General features: G+C 37.4%; 1 protein-coding gene across 5 annotated transcripts in view; it reads right to left on the minus strand.

Annotated features, from left to right (window-relative positions):
- Nucleotides 1-23011, minus strand: part of LYST (lysosomal trafficking regulator) — a 224662-nt gene that overhangs the window by 111543 nt on the left and 90108 nt on the right. For all 5 annotated transcript variants that reach the window (XR_008998856.1, XM_036919307.2, XM_057505741.1 and 2 more), the window contains 4 exons: nucleotides 6505-6703; nucleotides 4160-4291; nucleotides 1146-1773; nucleotides 279-453 (listed from right to left, as the gene is read on the minus strand). Coding sequence is in view for 4 of the 5 variants with exons in the window: in XM_036919307.2 (XP_036775202.2) it covers nucleotides 279-453; nucleotides 1146-1773; nucleotides 4160-4291; nucleotides 6505-6703 (1134 nt within the window). In the remaining variant the exon portion in view is untranslated. The remainder of the gene's footprint in view (nucleotides 1-278; nucleotides 454-1145; nucleotides 1774-4159; nucleotides 4292-6504; nucleotides 6704-23011) is intronic.

A 23011-nucleotide genomic window follows, 5' to 3' on the forward strand; every position in this document is an offset into this window, starting at 1 on the left:
AAGTAAATATTTAAGATTTGATACTACATTATAGGAGAGATTTCCAATGAACTGTGTTCCTCATAAGTGGTAAAGTTGAAAAAACATATTGACATGAATCAATGTATAGAGGAATACTTAGAATTGAATGAGAATACATGCAAAAATATGGGTAAGAAGTAACAAACTATGTCAGTCTATTAGTCCTAAGTATAAAATAAAGCTTTATCATATATGTTCAAAATTTAAATTACGTATATTAATTTTTCTGAATTAACACATCTAGTATTTGTCCTTACTTTAATAACGCCTTGTTGTATAGCAGGTGATGGATGGTTAACAAGCACTAAAAGCGTGTCTGCTTGAATAAGCTCCAGCACATCTCCAAGCATGATGTCAGGCAGGACCAGAAGAACTCCACTTAAGAGTTCATATAGTCCACAGCAGATAGGCACCAAGCAGTCTTCAGTTACACTAAAACAGAGACCCAAAAAGTCTAACTGAACAGTATTAGGGAGAAAAGTACATGATGATTACCTTAAGGACTGTGATGAGTAGTAATAATTTTAACATGTGAAACTAAAGTTCATAAAGTTTTAAAAAAAGTTTCATCATTTCACTATGATTAACAGATTTGCAATCACTTTTTAACACCAATATTTTTTAGGCATATAGTCTACTAAATACTATTCTACGCTACATCTATGATGTTCAATATGGTAGTCACTTGCCAGCTGTGTCATTTAGTCAGCTCTTCAGTTGCACTGGCCACACTCCAACTGCTCAATGGGCACATGTAGCTGGTGTTTACTACATTGGAAAGCACAGGTAAAGCACTTCCATTATCACAGAAAGTTTAATTGGACAGGTGATACTTTCAGAAACAATGATAAATCTTATAATTTCCTTGAAGAGTTGTTCTAATAACCATAGGAATTAAATAAACCACAAGATATTTTTTTTCTTTGAGAGCTATGCATGACTTAGTCTTCAGTTAAATATGGAATATCAATATTATCTAGATTAAGGAAAAAGAGATCTTTCTGTTATTAGTATGTATGTTGTCTTCTAAGACATGACAATAATGAAGATGTTTCTAGAAGTGTAGATACTCTTCAAAGAATAGGAAAATGAGGTAGGGAGGGTCAACAAAAACATGTGAGTACCTGTGAGCATTGGTAGTTCGGTTGTAGTTTGGCTCATAGGTGAGAGAAAAGGCAAGGTTTTCCCAATCATCAGTGTTCCTGTCAATAAGACTTGGCCAATGGCCAAGAGCTGCAGATCCATTCTGGGAGGGAAAAGCTAGCCCTAGGCTTGCAATAGTGCTGTGGCTTTGCTGGAATGAGGCCAGTCCCTTTAGGTAATCAGGTCGACGTGGGCAGGACTCATCCCCAGGACTGTCACCATTTGATCTGGGTTCTGCTCCCAAGTCTTTATGATCTATTCTGACCACTGGAAATCCCACTGTTCCCTTTGAAACACCAGTGACAGTGGCTTGGGCTGAAAATACAGCTTCCATTTCACAAACAGTTTTTGCAGACTCACAGCTACTGATGAAGTCATCTTCTTTGCTTTTTTTCAGCGTCTCAGAACTCTCCAGAGAATTCAGTTTCTCTGGTTGGGAAGTGACATCATTATCTGCAATATTTTGTAACCTGTCAATACTACAACCCAAACTTCCAGTCAGTTTTTGTGGTTGTATTAGAGATGAAGAAGTAGGAAATGCTGGTAGACTTCTAGAGCGCAACATGTTGGCAGTCATCTGTTGTGGAATAATATTGGAGGAATTGTTTCCTGGTAAGAGTAGACAGAAAAATGTTATTTAAAAACCTATTAAGTGGGACCACTTCTTTTCTGGACTACCAGACACAACCACAGCAATAACCCATTTATCTAGCAATGTTAAAGAATCCATATAGGTTAATGTTCCTAGTACTAATGTTTAAAATTCTTAACTTGCCCAAACTGTTTTTCTTTTAACTACTTTTTATTAAAATCTTCCAGGTGTCTTTTCCTGTCTGCTTAACAAAATACAATATTGACTGAATGAATCAAAGTCATCAGGACTAACTGTTCTACTATAGTGAAATTAAATGAATTAAGGGAAACTTAACTTGCCTCAGGCTAGCAATCACTAGGATGCAGTTTGATACAGTGGAAAGAGTGTGGGCTTTGCCACCAATACTACTGGATCCAACTAATAGTTCTGTTAGGTGGCTTTAGGTAAATTATTTAATTATATGAGTGTCAGCTGCTACAAATGTAAACTGAGGATCAGAATATAGACTTGGCAAGGTTGCTTAAGGATTAAGTGAGATCATATTTGTGATGCTTCCGGCATAGTGTCTGGCACATAATAGGGGCTTAATGAACAGTAGTAATAGTTATAATTATTATTACTAGACCAAATGGCCCTAGACTATTCTCTTCCTCCTTCACTTCTGTAGGCATGTCTTGCTGCTCTAGTAAGAAGGAATATATTTTTTCTTCTCCTTGCCATAGATCTCCAATTTGCTGCTTTTAATATCTGTGTAAGAGGAGGCCAGAAAAATCATTCTCATTCTAAGTGCATGGGATATAACTGAAAGCTACTCAAGGTGTGGTTTGTGGGCCAGCAGAATGGGGATCAACACCACCTGTGTGACTGTTAGAAATGTATATTTTCAGGCTCCACTCTAGATCTACTGAATCAGAATGCATGAAGGAGGACCCGGGGATCTGTGTTTTAACAAGCTCTCCAGGGGATTATTTTTTTACATGCTAGAACTTGAAAAGCACTGATACAGAGTAAATAGGCACTGAATGAACTGCTGTAGAGCATAGGCTTTGTGGCAATAAAACAGCTCCTTAGCTCAGAAGCTTTTCTTAGCAATTTCTGGATTTTGGCTGAAGGGCTAAGTCTGCCAAGAGATTCTGCTCAAAAGACCTGGAAAAAATGGGAGCATGACTGTATTTAAAAGTGTTACAGAGCGATGCACAATGATTTTAAAACAGACATCTCCTATAAAATTCCAAATAAAACTAATAGAACTAATAGAACACAGCCTTAAAATGTGCTGAAACACATCCTGCCCATCCATATCTCTATTTACCTGCACTGTTCAATAATACGCATTGGAGCTAGAGACAAAAGTAGACTGGACTGACAATGAAAGCAATGTCTCCGTATGGAAGAGGACAGTGGTCAAGAAAGAAAGAGGTGTCCAATCAGTTCACACAACTAGGGGACATGTACCTATTCTTTCTCTATAAAAGTAGAGATGAGGTAGTCTGTTAAGAGTAAATTAGGAAGACAGAAAAATATTGTAAGCTTAAAGACTTGAATATATACTTGTGAGGGAAATAGAAGAGGGAATTGATTCTATACATAAAGAAAAACTACAGGGCAGCATTAAAAGGCCTACTACGATTGAGATCCTTGTAATTGTAGGAATTCTCAGAGATAACCTTCTCTAGCAGCTTTCAGCAGCATGAGGATAGACTGAGGCAAGATTAGGGTTTTTGAGGTCAAGAATGCCAGAAGGCCAAAGGGACAAGGAAATTGAAGATAGTGTTAAGGAATCTATTGGCTAATGGGACCTAGGCTGGATGGGGATAACAGGCAGTAGGGAACTTGGGATGGAGATAGAGAAGCCAGAAGATAGGTTATCACTACACTTTCAGAGGTGGGAAGCATTCTTAATGATGACAAAGTCCAAGATAGATGCATGCATATTGGAAGATAAAGTAGAGGGAAAGATCCCCAGTGTCAAGGAACATGAGACTGGACCGTTGGATGGTCATTCACACAGCAAGTGAAGTTGTCTAGAATGATGAGTTTAGGTAGAAAGGAGAGAGTAAGTTATGCAAAGCTTTTGAGGAAAATGGGAAAATAAATCAGAAGCTTAATGAAAGACAAATGACTATGATAAGAGGGGACAGAATTTCAGAGCAGAACAGCATAAACCTCATTTGTATCGTAAGTTTCCTGAGTATTCCTTGCTATGTTGAGTGTGTGTTACTGACAGAAGAAACTAGTGAAATGAATTCCTTAAATACATTCTATAATTTTTAAATTTAACCTTCCATTTATTTAGTCCATCAGGTTATATTATACTGCTAAAACATGTATAGTTTATTTATCTATCAATGTTCAGAACTAAATGAGGAAGGATTATATTTTCATTATTGTTATTTTTACCTTCAGGTGGTGAAGCAGTAAAATCAGATGGGCTTATTACCACAAATTCAGGGCTAGTAACAGATTTTCCTCCACTGCTGGAATGCCTCAGGTACATGATTGACTGTACTTTCTCCTGAAAGATCTTGCCATCTAGAATAAAAATTGAAACAGTAAAATTTTTAAACAGGATAAAACAAGAATATAACTTTAAAAGCAAATAATTAAATACAAATTTTTATGAAGATGTTCAAAGTGAAAACATATGGTATATTTTATAGTAATGTACATTTGATTTTTCGTGACTATTACTAGCCACATTAACTTCTATTTTCTTTTTATTCCAATTGCAGTTATTTCTAGAGTTTAATAGCTAACTGTACACTTTTTTATATGTTAATATGAGCTCTTCAAGGAGACTGCTCATCTCTTCATTCCTTGAGGGAAGAACTGGGTCTTCTACTTTTACATATCCCCTTCAATATCCAATATAAATCCAAAATTGCTATCTCCAGCTTTTTTTTTTCTGAGCTTCATACTTGCAAATTTAACTGCTTGATTTCTTAAGTGTGCCACAAATGCAACAAATGAAATCTGAATCATCTTTCTGCCCTAAATTCACCCCTCCTGTTTTGTTCTCTGGTTCATGCGGTAGAAGCATCCATTTCCCATGTAGAAACCTGAAGCCACCCTTGACCCTGCCTTTACTTTATCCATACTAAGTCAGCCTCCAGGTTCCACTAACTTAATTTCCTGTTTCTTGAACTCTTCTCATCCCTAGCATAGTGCTACAATGCAGGCTTTTACCACTCTCACCTGGATGATTGTCACAGACTTCTAAATAGTATCCGTGATGGGCACCTGGTCACCCTCAAATCCTCATAGCTACCAGAACTCTACAAATGTCAATCCCGCTTAAAATCTTCCAGTGGCTCTCTGTTGCTTTTTTACCACTCTAGATACTAAAGCCCAAGCTTCTTGTCTACAAGAATCTCCATGATCTGTCTGCATTTCCCTTTCCAGCCTTTTTTTTTTTTTTAACATTACAACAACCCATTGCACACAGCATCTCATTAAGCTTTTGCTCTGCCTGGAATGCCCTTCCCTTCACTCTTATTCAACCTTTAAGACTTAGAGCAGGCAGTTTCCTGGGAAACATCCCCTCACCATGCTCTATGCTACCAGAAAATGAAACATTTATACCACTGTGCTTTCCAAACAGTGTAATTATCTGTCTGTGTTGCTCTCCCCTCTATCAGGCTGTAAGCTCCCTTAAGGTAGGGGACCATAATTTACTTATCTTTGCAACTACCCTGCTCCCAGAATCTTGACATAATTTTATTCACTATACATGTACTGAACCTAATACAAAGTCATGCTGTCTTCATTTGGATTTTTACTGCTGCTGAATCATTTTATTCATTTAATACATTCCTTAAAATGGCTATTTCACAACCAGTTTTCCTCTCTAAATTTACTATCTAGCTTTCTCATGGGTACATTCCTGCTTGCTTTCTTACCACATTACATTTTCTTAACTCTGTTAAAACTCTGACTATACCATCTTGTCCTTACACTGGTTACTCTTCCTTATAGTTCTATCCCGAGCTTCTTTTTTCCTTCTTTCTGCACATTTCTTTAGTAGTTTCATCCATTCTAACAGCTTCTATAGATGGTTTCTCTTTCCTGAATTTTACTGCAATAATTTACTTACCTCATATCCCTTTGCTCAAAACAAACACACGAGAAAACAAAACCCTTAATGACCTCAATGACCCCTAACCAGAATACAAGTTCAAATTCTCTGGCCTTGCATTTAAGGGTCCATTTAATATGACCTTGGGAGAAAATGTAAATAAATGATGGTCCAAAATGATATTTATGGTATTATTTCTTACTACTCCTTTATCGATCCCTATACTTAGGTAAAATTCTTTGTTCTTTATTTTCTCTTTCTATTTTTCCACCCTTTAAAACTCAATATCTTTACCTAGAATGCTAATTATCCAGTCTACCTAACATACTGTACCTAAATTCTTCAATGCCTATGTAAGATATATAATCTATTAAATCTCCTTTCTCCACAACTTTCTTATGGACCCCTCATTCCTCTGAAATCCAATTAGTTCTTCTATTACATCTATTAGGTACTTACCAAATAGTGCTTCTTACTGTATTTCAGTAGATGTCTCCTGTCCCTGCTTGTCATTTAACCATGTCTGGTTCATTTTATAGCCCTTTGCCCTGTCCCAATTTAGGGCAGTTTCTAGCACAGAAGTCATTCAATGAATATCAAATGTGGATTAAGTAGGAAGAAAAAATGAAAATGGAAATAGCCAAGATCTAACAAAAATGATTATACCTACCTATGTGCAAAGAAAAGTAGAAGTTTGTGGGGTTGTGACAAACATAAGTATTAGTAGGAGGGTGAACTGCTAAAAGGAAATTGAAGATAATTGTCAATAATTCCAAGTCTGGAGGTGATCCAAGGACTTCTGCTATAATTTTCACAAATGATCTGCAAACCTCTCGGGGCATGGATGTAAGCTGACCCTCTTTGTGTTCCTGAAAAAATAAAAGTCAAACTCTCTTGAGATTTAATGAAAACTGTCAACTAACAGTTTTTATTTAAGCAAAATATGCCTTTTAAGATAGAATTGTATTGGTTTACTACTTCAGTATGACCATATTTGCCATTAAATTGAGTTGCTATTTCTTAATTCAAGTAATCTTGCTATTAAAAATTCATTAAAACTGATGGCAATTTAAATTAAGCCCGTTTATCTTAATTAACTGAGGCAAAGTTATATTCCCACACTCATGAGCATGGTCTCAGAAGTAAAACTGCCTAGGTGTGCATTCTGGCTCCTTCATACATCAGCTGTCTGGTCTTGGGTATATTACTATCTCTATGCCTCAGTTTCGTTATCTCTGATATGGGAATAATACTAGCATTACTTCATAGGATTATTACAAGGGTTAAATGGCATGTGCTTTTAGATAGTGCCCCACATGCAACAAGCCCCATATAAAGTCAGCTACTAGTAGTACCATTATCAATACTACTTCTTCTGCTACTTATTATGGGATCAGAAGGGACATTTCTAATAGACAAAACTGATTATATTAATACAGCGTGCTCTAGTTTACAAAGCTCTTTCTCACAACAGCTCGTTTCCAGACTATGAAGTCTCAAAGTGATTATATGACCAACTTAAACCACACAGAAAACCTATAAGTAGTGTGGTTGTAACTCAAACTCAGACCTCTGAACTCTTTCTACTGCATCACCTATTGCTTGGAATAATGAAACATGGTAGAATGCCAAGTAATTACTAAAAATAAGGATGGATATAAATAAATTATTTATATTCTCCAATTCTACCTCTCCAATAGTAGCAGCTGGCCTCCATTAAGCCTATGGGAGCTAAACTTCCTTAGCTTCCCTCTCCCTATGCCCAAATACATATGTCTATACATTCACTTTTCTTCATTTACTCGTGTATTGCTGAAACAGAAAATTTCAAACCTAGATTTTTTGCTCTGAAACAGTTTAGTGTGACTACCTCAGACTTAAGAAGAGAGCACTGAGTCTACAGAAGAAAACACAAAATGCCCTTTCCAAGATCTCACAACTCCACATAGCCAGGCCAAGACAAGAACATGGGTCTCCAGATTTCCAGTTCAGCACGATTTCTGCTACAACCATCCTTTTTCCTAAATCATACCCCTGTGTCTTCCCAACTCTCCTGGTTGCCACTTCAATTATTCATTCCTATGTCCATCCCAGCCCATGTTTCTTTGATCTTGCCCTGTCCACTGACTCCTTACAGATAGTTGCTGGTAATCTATTTCATTAAAAAAACAAACAAACCTTAACATAACCTACTGGAAACCTTGTTAACATTCTGTTTCTCTTTTCTTTTGCTGTGGGACTTCTCTTTTTTTTTGGTGTCAATAATATACAATTACATGAGCAACACTGTGGTTACCAGATTCCCCCCATTATCAAGTCCCTACCACATACCCCATTACAGTCACTGTCCATCAGCATAGTAAGATGCTACAGAGTCACTACTTGTCATCTCTGTGCTATACTGCCTTCCCTGTGCACTCCTCTACATTATGTGTGCTAATCATAATGCCCCTTATTCCTTCTTCCTCCCTTCCCCCCTACGCCCACCCCAGTCTCTTTCCCTTTGGCAACTGTTAGTCCATTCTTGGGTTCTGTGAGTTGGCTGCTGTTTTGTTCCTTCAGTATTTTTTTTTTTTTGGTTCGTATACTCCACAGTTGAGTGAAATCATTTGATACTTGTCTTTCTCCACCTGGCTTATTTCACCGAGCATAATACCATCTACCTCCATCTATGTTGTTGCAAATGGTAGGATTTGTTTTCTTCTTATGGCTGAATAATATTCCATTGTGTATATGTACCACATCTTCTTTATCCATTCATCTGCTGATGGACACTTAGGTTGCTTCCATTTCTTGGCTTTTGTAAATAGTGCTGTGATAAACATAGGGGAGCATATGTATTTTTCAAACTGGGCTGCTGCATTCTTAGGGTAAATTCCTTGAAGCGGAATTCATGGGTCAAATGGTATTTCTATTTTGAGTTTTTTGAGGAACCACAATACTGCTTTCTACAATGGTTGAACTAGTTTACATTCCCACCAGCAGTGTAGGAGGGTTCCCCTTTCTCCACATCCTTGCCAGCATTTGTTGTTCCTATTCTTTTCTATGTCAGCCATCCTAACTGGCATGAGGTGATATCTCATTGTGGTTTTAATTTGCATTTCCCTGATAATTAGTGATGTGGAGCATCTTTTCATGTGCATGTTGGCCATCTGAATTCCTTCTTTGGAGAATTGTCTGTTCATATCCTCCACCCATTTTTTAATAGGGTTATTTGCTTTTTGGGTGTTGAGGCATGTGAGTTCTTTATATGCTGCAGGACTTCTTAATAATTGATTATTCTTCCTGCCTTGGATGACTCCACTACACACACTGCCTAAAGCTCCTGAAACCTGGTTCTTGTTTTCTACATTCTACTGAACTATTGCAAGTCATTAAGATTTTGAAGTCAATGGCCCTTTACCTGTCTGCGTTTTCTTAGAATTTTCTACATTATTTGGCTCTAGAGTCCACCTCTTTCTGGGCAGGGTCTGCTTCCCTCTGCTCACTCTTGGCATTCGCTTTAATGAGTTTAATGAGTTTCCTGGTTCTGTTTTACCTCTCCAACTACTCTTTCTACATCTCTTTCAATAGCTCCCTTTTCTGTTTCACAGCCTGAATGTGGGTATTTCCTGTGGTGTAAAACTCAGTCCTCTGCAATCCTTTCACTACATTTATCTTGTAGTGCTTATCTATCCCCATGGTTTTTCCATTACATCAGTGCAGAAAATTATTTCTCTCTTATCCCTCTACCCAGTTCCAATCTTGCACATCTAAGTGCACAGTGGTCACTGTCACAGAATGCCCTACTGTAATCTCAAATTCAGAATGTGTTAACTACAAAACTTGCATGTTCCAATACTTCTTTCTTTGATGATGCTATCATTCTTTTACTCTCACAACTTGAGATTTTTACTTTATATATTTGAATTCTGCAGCTTCAACTTACACAAAATGAAGTCCCATTAATTGTTTTTACAGTCTCCTTCATATTTGCTCTCTACTTTTACACTTCCATTTTAATCACGTAAGTTCAGGTTTTTTTACACTGTAGTCATGAACTAATGAAACTCCCTCACATCCAACATACTACCAATTTATTAATCTTCCTTAAATACTATGAATTCCTGAGAAGTAATGATCAATTTCTTTATATACTTCTCACAAGACCTAATGTAAAGCTATTCTTAACACATAACTGCTAATTTGATAAACTGGCTCTTTGAATGAAGAAAGGTGAAAACATACTTCTCAGGAAAAGGAACTGGTATCTGGATTTTTCCAGAAATTTTATAAATAAAATGGAAGTGAGACTATATACTGAAACCTCCAAGTTTATATGTGTTACTCTTCTGACATGGAAAGACAAAAAGAACCTCACACTGTCATACGAACTCACTGAAAATGAAAATTCCAACAAATTTCGAAATGGATATAGAAAGAAACTGATTTAGAGAAAAACTGAAGCATAAATGATACATACAATATTCAGTAAGTAAGGGGCCTAAGAGATCACTGTATTGTATTCCTGAAGACAATGGTCTAATTTTCACAGGGGCCAAGAAAGTCAATGAAGTGTTATTGTTTCTTTAGAATTCATTCATTCAATAAATATTTAATGGGTGCCTATATGTGCAGGGTACCAGTGTTACAGTGTGATCAACAAAACACTATAAAGTACAGCTGCCCTCAGGAAGTACACAGAGGAAAATAAACCATAATCTCATAAATGACATAAAATCAACAAATTGTATATGTGCAGGGTTAGATCAACTGTAGACAGGGGAAAGAGCACATTTAGATGGCCAGGGTAGGGAAAGCTTCTCTCAGGAAGTAAATTTAAAGTATACACATCAAAATTCATCAAGCTGTACACTAAGATTTGTACATTTTATTGTATGTACCTCAATATAAAATACTAAGTTTTAAAAAAGAAAAAAAACAACTGTAGTTGAGGCATGAAGGAGTTGGCTGGATGAAAAGAAGGGATCAATAACTTTTCAGTCAGAAAGAGTATCACATGCACACAGAGGCTTATACCTGTGTGCTCGGCCCACTGGCTCAGATAAGGGAGACAGGCATGGCAGATGGGAGTAAGGTAACAGATCTTTCCTCCCCACAGGCACCACCTCCACTCCACTATGACCCCCAACCTCATCCTAGGGGCTGAGCAGCTCCAGAGACTGGAGCTTCTGAGCACTGGAGGGCACCACACAGAAATATGAAATGTCAAAAGAACATGGTTCAGACCAAAATCTCACAAACCCCAGAAAAAGGGTGAAATAAAACTGAACTCACTGATCTTCCTGAAAGAGAGTTCAAAATAAAAATAATAAACATGCTTATGGAGGTACAGAAAAATATTCAAGAACTCAGAAACGAATTTAAGATGGAGATCCAATCATTAAGAAATTCCATATCTGAAATGAAACATACAATGGAGGGATTTAAAAGCAGATTAGATGTAGTAGAAGAGATGGTAAATGGAACAGAAATTAGAGAAGAAAAACACAAAGAAGCTGAGACACAGAGAGGAAAAAAAGGAATCTCTAAGAATAAAAGAATATTGAGAGAACTATGGGACCAATCCAAACGGAACAACATTTGCATAATAGGAGTACCGGAAGAAGAAGAGAGAGAAAAAGGGATAGAAAGTGTCTTTGAGGAAGCAATTGCTGAAAAACTTCCTCAATCTGGGGAAGGAGATAGTCTCTCAAGCCATGGAGATGCACAGATCTCCCAACACAAGGGACTCAATTAAGACAACATCAAGACATATAATAATCAAAATGCAAAGATCAAGGATAAAGACAGACTTTAAAAAGCAGCTGGAGAGAGAGAAAAAAGATCAAATACAAAGGAAAACCCATCAGGCTATCATCAGATTTCTCAACAGAAACCTTACAGGTCAGAAGGAAGGGGCATGATATATTTAATGCAATGAAACAGAAGGACCTTGAACCAAGAATACTCTACCCAGCAAGGTTATCACTTAAATTTGAAGGAGGGATTAAATAATTTTCAGATAAGCAAAAGCTGAGAGAATTTACCACCCAAAAATAACCTCTACAGTAGATTTTGGAGGGACTCCTATACATTTAAGTATTCCTAAGGCTAAATAGATGTCACCCAAGGCACAGACAAAGAGTACAGAATATGATTCATAATATACAAAGAATGGAGGAGGAAGAAAAAGAAGGAAAAAAAAGAAACAATGTTTAGATTGTGTTTGTAATAGCACAAGAATTGAGTTAAATTAGACTGTTAGATAGTACGGGAATTACCCTTGAACCTTTGGTAACCACGAATCCAAAGCCTGCAATGGCATAAAGTACATACCTTTAGATAATCACCCTAAGTGTAAATGGTCTGACTGCACCATTCAAAGACATAGAGTCACTGAATGGATAAAAAAACAAGACCCATCTACATGCTGCTTACAAGAGACTCACTTCAAACCCAAAGACATACACAGACTGAAAGTAAAGGGACGGAAAAAGATATTTCATGTAACTAATAGGGAGAAAAAAGCAGGAGTTGCGGTACTTCTATCAGATGAAATAGACTTCAAAACAAAGAAAGTAACAAGAGACAAAGAAAGACATTACATAATGACAAAGGGGTCAGTCCAACAAGAGGATATAACTATTATAATATCTATGCAACAACACAGGAACACCTACATATGTGAAACAAATACTAACAGAATTAAAGGGAAAAATAGAATGCAATGCATTCCTTTTGGGAGACTTCAACACACCACTCACTCCAAAGGACAGATCAACCAGACAGAAAATAAAGAGACAGAGGCACTGAACAAAATTTTAGAACAGACGGACCTAACAGACATCTACAGAACAGTCCATCCGAAAGCAAAGGATACACAGTCTTCTCAAGTGCACATGGAACATTTTCAAGAATAGATCATATGCTAGGACAGAAAAAGAACTTCAGTAAATTTAAAAAGATTGAAATTATACCTACCACCTTCTCAGATCACAAAGGTATGAAACTAGAAATAAATTACTCAAAGAAAATTAAAGACCCCACAAACACAAGGAGGCTTAAAAACATGCTCCTAAATAACCAATTGATCAATGACCAAATAAAAACACAGATCAAGCAATATATGGAGACATATGACAACAATAATTCAACACCACAAAATCTGTGGGACACAGTGAAGGCCGTGCTAAGAGGGAAGCATACTGCAATACAGGCCTACCTCAGGAAAGAAGAATAATCCCAAATGAACAGTCTAAACTCACAATTAATGAAATTAGAAAAGGAAGAACAAACAATGCCCAACATCAGTAGATGGAGGGACATAATAAAGATTGAAGCAGAGATAAGTAAAATTGAGAAAAATAAAACAATAGAAGTAATCAATGAAAACAGGAGCTGGTTCTTGAAGAAAATAAACAAAATAGATAAATCCCTTGCTGGACTTATCAAGAAAAAAAGATAGTCTACACATAGAAATAGAATAAAAAAGGAGAAGGGAAAAATCACTAAAGACACCACAGAAATACAAAGAATTATGAGAGAATAGTATGAAAAATTATATGGTAACAAACTGGATAACCTAGAAGTAATGGACAACTTTCTAGAAAAACACAACCTTCCAGGGCTGACCAAGGAAGTAATAGAAAATCCAAATAGACCAATTACCAGTAAAGAAATTGAAGTGGTAATTAAAAACTACCTAAGAACAAAACCCCTGGAACAGATGGTTTCACTGCTGAAATTTATCAAAAACTTAGTGAAGACCTAATATCCATCCTCCTTAAAGTTTTTCAAAAAGTAGAAGAGGAGAGAATACTTCAAAACTCATTCTACAAGGCCAACATCTCTACTACTCTAATACCAAAACCAGGCAAAGACATCACAAAAAAATAAAGTTACAGAACAACATCCCTGATGAACACACATGCAAAAATACTCAACAAAATATTAGCAAACAGAATTTTAAAATACATCAAAAAGATCATACATCAGGATCAAGTGGGATTCATACCAGGGATGCAAGGATGGTACAACATTAGAAAATCTATCAACATCATTCACCACATGAACAAAAAGGACAAAAACCACATGATTATCTCCACAGATGCTGAAAAAGCATTTGACAAAATTCAACATCCATTCATGATAAGAACTCTCTACAAAATCGGTATAGAGGACAAATACCTCAACATAATAAAGGCCATATATGACAAACCCACAGCCAACGTCATACTTAACAGCAAGAAGCTGAAAGCTTTTCCTTTAAGATCAGGAAAAAGACAAGGATGCCCACTCTCCCCACTTTTATTCAACATAGTACTAGAGGTCCTAGCCACGGCAATCAGACAACATGAAGAAATAAAAGGCATCCAAATTGGTAAGAAGGAAGTTAAACTGTCACTGTTTATAGATAACATGATATTATATATAAAAAACCCTAAAGAATCCACTCCAAAACTACTAGATCTAATATCTGAATTCAGTAAAGTGGCAGGATACAAAATTAATACACAGAAATTTGTTGCATTCCTATGCACTAACGATGAACTAGCAGAAAGAGAAATCAGGAAAACAATTCCATTCACAATTGTTTCAAAAAGAATAAAATACTGAGGAATAAACCTAACCAAGGAGGTGAAAGACTTATACTCTGAAAACTACAAGACACTCAAGAGAGAAATTAAAGAAAAAACCAATAAATGGAAACACATCCCATGCTCATGGATAGGAAGAATTAATATTGTCAAAATGGTCATCCTGCCTAAAGAAATCCACAGATTCAATGCAATCCCTATTAAAATACCAACAGCATTCTTCAATGAGCTAGAGAAAATAGTTCTAAAATTCATATTGAACCACAAAAGACCCTGAATAGCCAAAGCAATCCTGAGAAGGAAGAATAAAGCAAAGAATTACGCTTCCTGACTTCAAGCTCTACTACAAATCCACATTATTCAAGACTATTTGGTACTGGCACAATAACAGACACATAGACCAATGGAACAGACTAGAGAACCCAGATATAAACCAAGTATGTATGGTCAATTAATATACAATAAAGGAGCCATGGGTATGCAATGGAGAAATGATAGCCTCTTCAACAACTGGTGTTGGCAAAACTGGGTAGCTACATGTAAGAGAATGAAACTGGATTCTGTTTAACCCCATACATAAAAGTAAATTCAAAATGGATCAAAGACTTGAATGTAAGTCATGAAACCATAAAACACTTAGAAAAAAATATAGGCAAAATTCTCTTGTACATAAACATGAGGAACTTCTTCATGAACATATCTCCCTGGGCAAGGGAAACTAAAGAAAAAAGAACAAGTGGGGACTATATCAAACTAAAATCTTCTGTACAGCAAAGGACACCATCAGTAGAACAAAAAGGCATCCTATATTATGGTAAAATATAGTCATAAATGACAAATCTAATGAGGGGTTGACATCCAAATTATATAAAGAGCTCACACACCCCAACAAACAAAATGCAAATAAGCCAATTAAAAAAATGGGCAGAGGTTCTGAACAGACACTTCTCCAAAGAAGAAATTCTGATGGCCAACACGCACATGAAAAGATGGTCCACATTGCTAATCATCAGAGAAATGCAAATTAAAACCACAATGAGATATCACCTCACACCAGTTAGGATGCCCACCATACAAAAGACAAACAACCACAAATGTTGGTGAGGATATGGAGAAAGGGGAACCCTCCTACACTGTTGGTGGGAATGTAAATTAGTTTAATCATTGTGGAAAGCAGTATGGAGGTTCCTCAAAAAACTAAAAATAGAAATACCATTTGACCCAGGAATTCCACTCCTAGGAATTTATCCTAGGAATGCAGCAGCCCAGTTTGAAAAAGACATATGCACCCCTATGTTTATTGCAGCACTATTTACAATAGCCAAGAAATGGAAGCAACCTAAGTGTCCATCAGTAGGTGAATGGATAAAGAAGAGGTGGTACATATACACAATGGAATATTATTCAGCCATAAGAAGAAAACAAATCCTACCATTTGCAACAACATGGATGGAGCTAGAGGGTATTGTGCTCAGTGAAATAAGCCAGGTGGAGAAAGACAAGTATCAAATTATTTCACTCTTATGTGGAGTATAAGAACAAAGAAAAAATTGAAGGAACAAAATAGCAGCAGACTCACAGAACCTGAGAATGGACTAACAGTTACCAAAGGTAAAGGGACTGGTGAAGATGGGTGGGAAGGGAGGGATAAGGGGGAAAAGGGGGCATTACGATTAGCACACTTAATGCAACAGGGGCAGGATACGGGGAAGGCAGTATAGCACAGAGAAGACAAATAGTGATTCTATAGCATCTTACGATGCTGATGGACAGTGACTGTAATGGGATATGTGGTGGGGACTTGATAATAGGGGATGTCTAGTAATCATAATGTTGCCCATGTAATTGTATGTTAATAATATGAAAAGAAAAAAGTGACACTCTCCTAGCTGAGTGTGTGTTCATGGGCCCCTGTACACAACCCATATCGGAAGACTCAAGTGGTTAAAAGAAAAAAAACAAGCACACAAACTTGAAATATAGTCCAATACAGCCCCCATGCTGAACAAGGGACATTTGTGAAGGCAGAGGAAAAATTTAACTAGAAGCCAGACCACAGCCCAGACACTACAAAGCAACTGGTACAGTGGCACTCTAATATAAGACTTTGAATATATTTTCAAAATGCTAATTTTTACACATATAATAGTAGATCTTAAGCAAATATATACTACTAAAACAATACATACTCGTACTTGCTATTTAAGAAACGTGGAATGAGTTTCAGTTAGCAATAATTGTATCTCAGGTAAAAACACGTTCACTGCAATGCTGCCACTGTGTCAAGCCTGGAACAAGTTAAGATTTCCCTATTATTGATGTTCAAGAGACCGCAAAATTATTATTTCCCAACATAAAGAAACATCTCAGAAATATAGTAGCAGGATTTTCTCAAGATGGCAGCGTGAGCAGGGCGGTGGAAATCTCCTTCCAAAACCATATATATTTTGAAATACAGCCAATACAACTATTCCTAAAAGGGAGACCAGAAAATACAGTACAACAGGCAGAGTACATCTACATCTGCAAGAACTCAGCATCTCATGGGAACAGTAAGATACAAAGCCATGACCCAGCGGGATCCAAGCACTCCCCCCACCCCAGCTCACCAGAGGAAGGAAAAAAATCTGAGTGGGGAGGGAGTGGAAGCACAGGAGTGCTAAATAACCAGCCCTAGCAATCTGCACCGGGAGAACAGACACACATTGTATGGTGTACTGGATATTAGAGAAAGGTTAAACTAAAATCCAAGACAGACTGTGAACAGGTCCCCACAGTCCACTGCCCTGGGACAAAAGAAAAGCAGGCGCTGTAAAAGTCTTAAAGGGACAACGGTTTAACAGGTAAACAAAATCGTCCTGGCACACTCAGCCCAGCAGATGAAAATTTTAGGGAAGTTCAGGTGCCCTAACCCCCTGGGAGGTAACGCAGCTCCAAAGACCCTCATGACAACAACTGCCTGCTGCTCATTCCCCCCAACGAGCACTTCAAGCAAACCGGCTGACAAGCCATTGCTGTGGACCAGCCGGGGAGCAGCCCCATCCACAGCAACCACACAGTCTTCTCCCAGCACACAGCTAACTGGGCCAGACCCAGAGGTTGTCCCTTCAGCGCAGCTGCCCAGCACAGGCAGAGGAAGCTAGCGCAAGGTCCAGAAGGCATGAAGGGGCACCATTCTTGCAGGAAAACACATGCTGTGTGACTATGACCATGGGCAGTGTCCTAGGTTTTGCCGAGGGCCGCCCCAATCACAGCAGCTCAAGGGATTAACCCAGAGACTGCTCCCTGTGTGCAGTCAACTGGCACAGGCAGTGTAGAAGGGCAAGGTGACCACCAAGCAGGAAGACACTTTGTACTCCCAGCTGATACACATGCCACTCGCAGACAATCACTTCTGTCACCATGAAAAGACAGAAGAACCTGGTCCAGTGAAAAATCACTCAAACGCCAGAGAGAAAGCCTGATAAGACTGATATCACCAGTATTCCTTAAAAAGAATTTTTAAAAAAAGTCATAACCATGCTGATGGAGCTGCAGAGAAATATTCAACAGGTAAGGGTTGAAGTCCGGAGGGAGATAACAGAAATGAAACAAACAGTGGAAGGACTTAAGAGCAGACTGGATGAGGTGCAAGAGACTGTTAATGGAATAGAAATCAGAGAACAGGAATACAGAAAAGCTGAGGCAGACAGAGATAAAAGATCTCAAGGAATGAAAGAATATTAACAGAACTGTGTGATCAATAAAAACGGAACAAGAAGAAGAAGAGAGAGAAAAAGGGATAGAAAGTGTCTTGGAAGAAATAATTGCTGAGAACTTCCCCAAGTTGGGGAAGGAAATAGTCTCTCAGACCATGGAAGCCCACAGATTTCCCAACACAAGGGACCCAAGGAGGACAACACTGAGACATATAATAATTAAAATGGCAAAGATCAAAGACAAGGACAGGGTATTAAAAGCAGCCACAGAGAGAAAAAACATGACCTATAAAGGAAAACCCATCAGGCTATCATCAGACTTCTCAACGGAAACCTTACAGGCAAGAAGAAAATGTCATGATATATTTAATGCAATGAAACAGAAGGACCTTGAACCAAGAATACTGTATCCAGCAAGCTTATCATTTAAATTTGAAGGAGGGATAAAACAATTCCCAGACAAGCAAAAGTTGAGGGAATTTGTGTCACACTAACCACCTCTACAGGGTATTTTAAAGGGACTGCTTTAGATGGACATACACCTAAGGACAAATAGATGTCACCAGAGAAAATAAAATCACACCAAAGAAAGCAGACCAACTAAATACTAACTAAAGGCAAAAAATAAAACCAGCTATCCACAAAAGCAGTCAAGAGAAACACAACAGTAGAGAATAAAACACCTAACATAGAAACAGTGGAGAAGGAAGAATAAAAGGGAAGAGAAAAAAAGAGTCATTAGACTATTTATAATAGCATAACAAGTGAGTTAAACTTAGACAGTTAGACATCCATTCAAGATAAAAACCCTCAACAAAATGGGTATAGAGGGCAAGTACCTCAACATAATAAAGGCCATATATGACAAACCCACAGCCAACAACATACTTAACAGTGAGAAGCTGAAAGCTTTCCCTCTAAGATCAGGAAAAAGACAGGGATGCCCACACTCCCCACTGTTATTCAACATAGTACTGGAGGTCCTAGCCACAGCAATCAGACAAAACAAAGAAATACAAGGCATCCATATTGGTAAGGAAGAAGTCACACTGTCACTATTTGCAGATGACATGATATTGTAGATAAAAATCCCTAAAGACTCCACTCCTAAACTACTAGAACTAATATGGGAATTCAGCAAAGTTCCAGGAAACAAAATTAATACACAGAAATCTGTTGCTTTTCTATACACAAATGATGAACTAACAGGAAGAGAAATCAGGAAAACAATTCCATTCACAATTGCATCAAAAAGAATAAAATACCTAGGACAAAACCTAATGAAGGAAGTGAAAGACCTATACCCTAAACACTACAAGAAACTCTTAAGAGAAATTAAAGAGGACACTAACAAATGGAAACTCATTCCATGCTCTTGGCTAGGAAGAATTAATATTGTCAAAATGGCCATCCTGCCTAAAGCAATCTACAGATTCAATGCAATGCCTATCAAAATACAAACAACATTCTTCAACAAACTGGAACAAATAGTTCAAAAACTCATATGGAACCACAAAAGACCCCGAATAGACAAACCAATCCTGAGAAGGAAGAATAAAGCAGGGGGGATCTCACTTCCCAACTTCAAGCTCTACTACAAAGCCACAGTAATCAAGACAATTTGGTACTGACAAAAGAACAGACCACAGATCAGTGGAACAGAATAGAGAGTCCAGATATTAACACAAACATATACAGTCAATTAATATATGATAAAGGTGCCATGGTTATACAATGAGAAAATGACAGGCTCTTCAACAACTGGTGCTGGCAAAACTGGAGAGCAACATGTAACAGAATGAAATTGGACCATTGTCTAACTCCATACACAAAAGTAAATTCGAAATGGATCAAAGACTTCAATGTAAATTATAAAACAATAAAACTCTTAGAAAGAAACATAGGCAAAAATCTCTTGGACATAAACATGAGCGACTTCTTCATGAACATATCTCCCCAGGCAAGGGAAATAAAAGAAAAAATAAACAACTGGGACTACATCAAACTGAAAAGCTTCTGTGCAGCAAAGGACACCACCAATAGAACAAAAAAGTCATCCTACAGTATGGGAGAATATATTCATAAATGACAGATCCGATAAAGGGTTGACATCCAAAATATATAAAGACCTCATGCACCTAAACAAACAAAAGCAAATAATCCAATCAAAAAATAGTCAGAGGAACTGAACAGACAGTTCTCCAAAGAAGAAATTCAGATGGCTAACAGACACATGAAAAAATGCTCCACATCACTAGTCATCAGAGAAATGCAAATTAAAACCACAATGAAATATCATCTCACCCCAGTAAGGATGCCCACCATACAAAAGACAAACAAAAACAAATGCTGGAAAGGATGTGGAGGAAGGGGAACCCTCCTACATGGCTGGTGGGAATATAAATTAGTTCAACCATTGTGGAAAGCAGTATGGAGGTTCCTCAAAAAACTCAAAATAGAAATACCATTTGACCCACGAATTCCACTCCTAGGAATTTACCCTAAGAACTCAGCAGCCCAGTTTGATAAAGACATATTTACCCCTATGTTTATCGCAGCACCATTTACAATAGCCAAGAAATGGAAGCAACCTAATTGTCCATCAGTAGATGAATGGATAAACAAGAGGTGGTACATATACACAATGGAATATTATTCAGCCATAAGAAGAAAACAAATCCTACCATTTGCAACAACATGGATGGAGCTAGAGGGTATTGTGCTCAGTGAAATAAGCCAGGTGGAGAAAGACAACTATCAAATGATTTCACTCATCTGTGGAGTATAAGAACAAAGAAAAAACAGAAGGAGCAAAACAGCAGCAGACTCACAGAACCTGAGAATAGACTAGCAGTTACCAAAGGGAATGGGACTGTGAAGGATGAGTGGGAAGGGGGCGATAAGGGGGTGGAGGGAAAGAAAGGGGGCATTACGATTAGCATGCATAATGTGGTGGGGGGCATGGGGAAGGCTGTACAGCATGGAGGGACAGGTAGTGATTCTACAGCATCTTACAGTGCTGATGGACAGTGACTGCAATGGGGTATGTGGGGGGAACTTGGTGATGGGGGAGTCGAGTAAACATAATGTTCCTCATGTAATTGTAGATTAATGATGCCAAAATATAAATAAATAGATAGATAGATAGATAGATAGATAGATAGATAAATAAGAGTTAGACGGTTACATAGTATAGAAGCTACCCTTGAACCTTTGTTACCCATGAATCCGAAGCCTGCAATTTCAATAAATACTTAGCTATCGATAATTAACCTAAATGTAAATGAACTGAATTCACCAAACAAAACAAACAGAGTAACAGAATGGATAAAAAAGCAATATCCATATATATGCTGCTTACAAGAAACTCACCTAAAACCCAAAGACATATACAGACTAAAAGTGAAGGGATAGAAAAAGATGTTTCATCCAAACAATAGGGAGAAAGAAGCAGGTGTTCCAGTGCTTGTATCAGACATAATAGACTTCAAAACAAACAAAGTAACAAGAGATAAAGAAGGACATTACATAATGATAAAGGGGTCAGCCCAGCAGGAGGATATAACCATTATAAGTATCTATGCACACAACAAAGGAGCACTGGCATATGTGAAACAAATACTAACAGAATGAAAGGGGGAAATAGAATGCAATACACTCATTTTAGGAGACTTCAACACACCACTTACTCCAAAGGACAGATCAACCAGACCGAAAATAAGTAAGGACACAGATGCACTGAACAACACAATAGAACAGATGGACCTAAGCAGACATCTACAGAAGTCTACACCCAAAAGACGCAGAATATACATTCTTAAGTGAACATGGAACATTTTACAGAGTAGACCACATAGTAGGCCACAAAAAGAGCCTCAGTAAATTCAAAAGAACTGAAATTATACCAACCAACTTCTCAGATCACAAAGTTATAAAACTAGAAATAAATTGTACAAAGAAACCAAAAAGGCTCATAAACACATGGAGGTTTAACCATATGCTCCTAAATAATCAATGGATCAATGAACAAATTAAAACAGAGATGAAGTAATATATGGAGAAAAAGGAAAACAACAGCACAATGGCCCAGCTTCTGTGGGACACAGTGAAGGCAGTTCTAAGAGGAAAGTATATAGCAATCCAGGTCTTTTTAAAGAAGGAAGAACAATCCCAAATGAATAGTTTAAAGTTACAATTATTGAAACTGGAAAAAGAAGAACAAATGAGGCCCAAAGTCAGCAGAAGAAGGGACATGATAAAGATCAGAGAAGAAATAAATAAAATTGAGAAGAATAAAAGAATAGAAAAAAATCAACGAAACCAAGAACTGGTTCTTTGAGAAAATAAACAAAATAGATAAGCCTCTAGCCAGGCTTATTAAGAGAAAAAGAGAATCTATACACATAAACAGAATCAGAAATGAGAAAGGAAAAATCATGACAGACACCAAAGAAATACAAAGAATTATTAGAAAATACTACAAAATCTATATCCTAACAAACTGGATAAACTAGAAGAAATGGACAACTTCCTAAAAAATACAACCTTCCAAGGCTGACCCAGGAAGAAACAGAAAATCTAAACAGACCAAGCACCAGCAACAAAATTGCAGCGGTAATCAAAATCTACCCAAGAACAAAAGCCCCAGCCAGATGGATTCACAGCTGAATTTTATCAGACATGTCAAGAACACAGAATAGCCATTCTCCTTAAAGTTTTCCAAATAATAGAAGAGCAGGGAATACTTCCAAACTCATTCTATGAAGCCAGCATCACTCTAATACCAAAAACAGGCAGACATCACAAAAAAAGAAACCTACAGACCAAAATCCCTGATGAACACAGATGCAAAAGTACTGAACAATATATTAGCATACCGAATTCAAAAATACATCAAGAG

Source organism: Manis pentadactyla, chromosome 8 (assembly GCF_030020395.1).
Source record: "Manis pentadactyla isolate mManPen7 chromosome 8, mManPen7.hap1, whole genome shotgun sequence".
Taxonomy (NCBI): Eukaryota; Metazoa; Chordata; class Mammalia; order Pholidota; family Manidae; genus Manis; species Manis pentadactyla.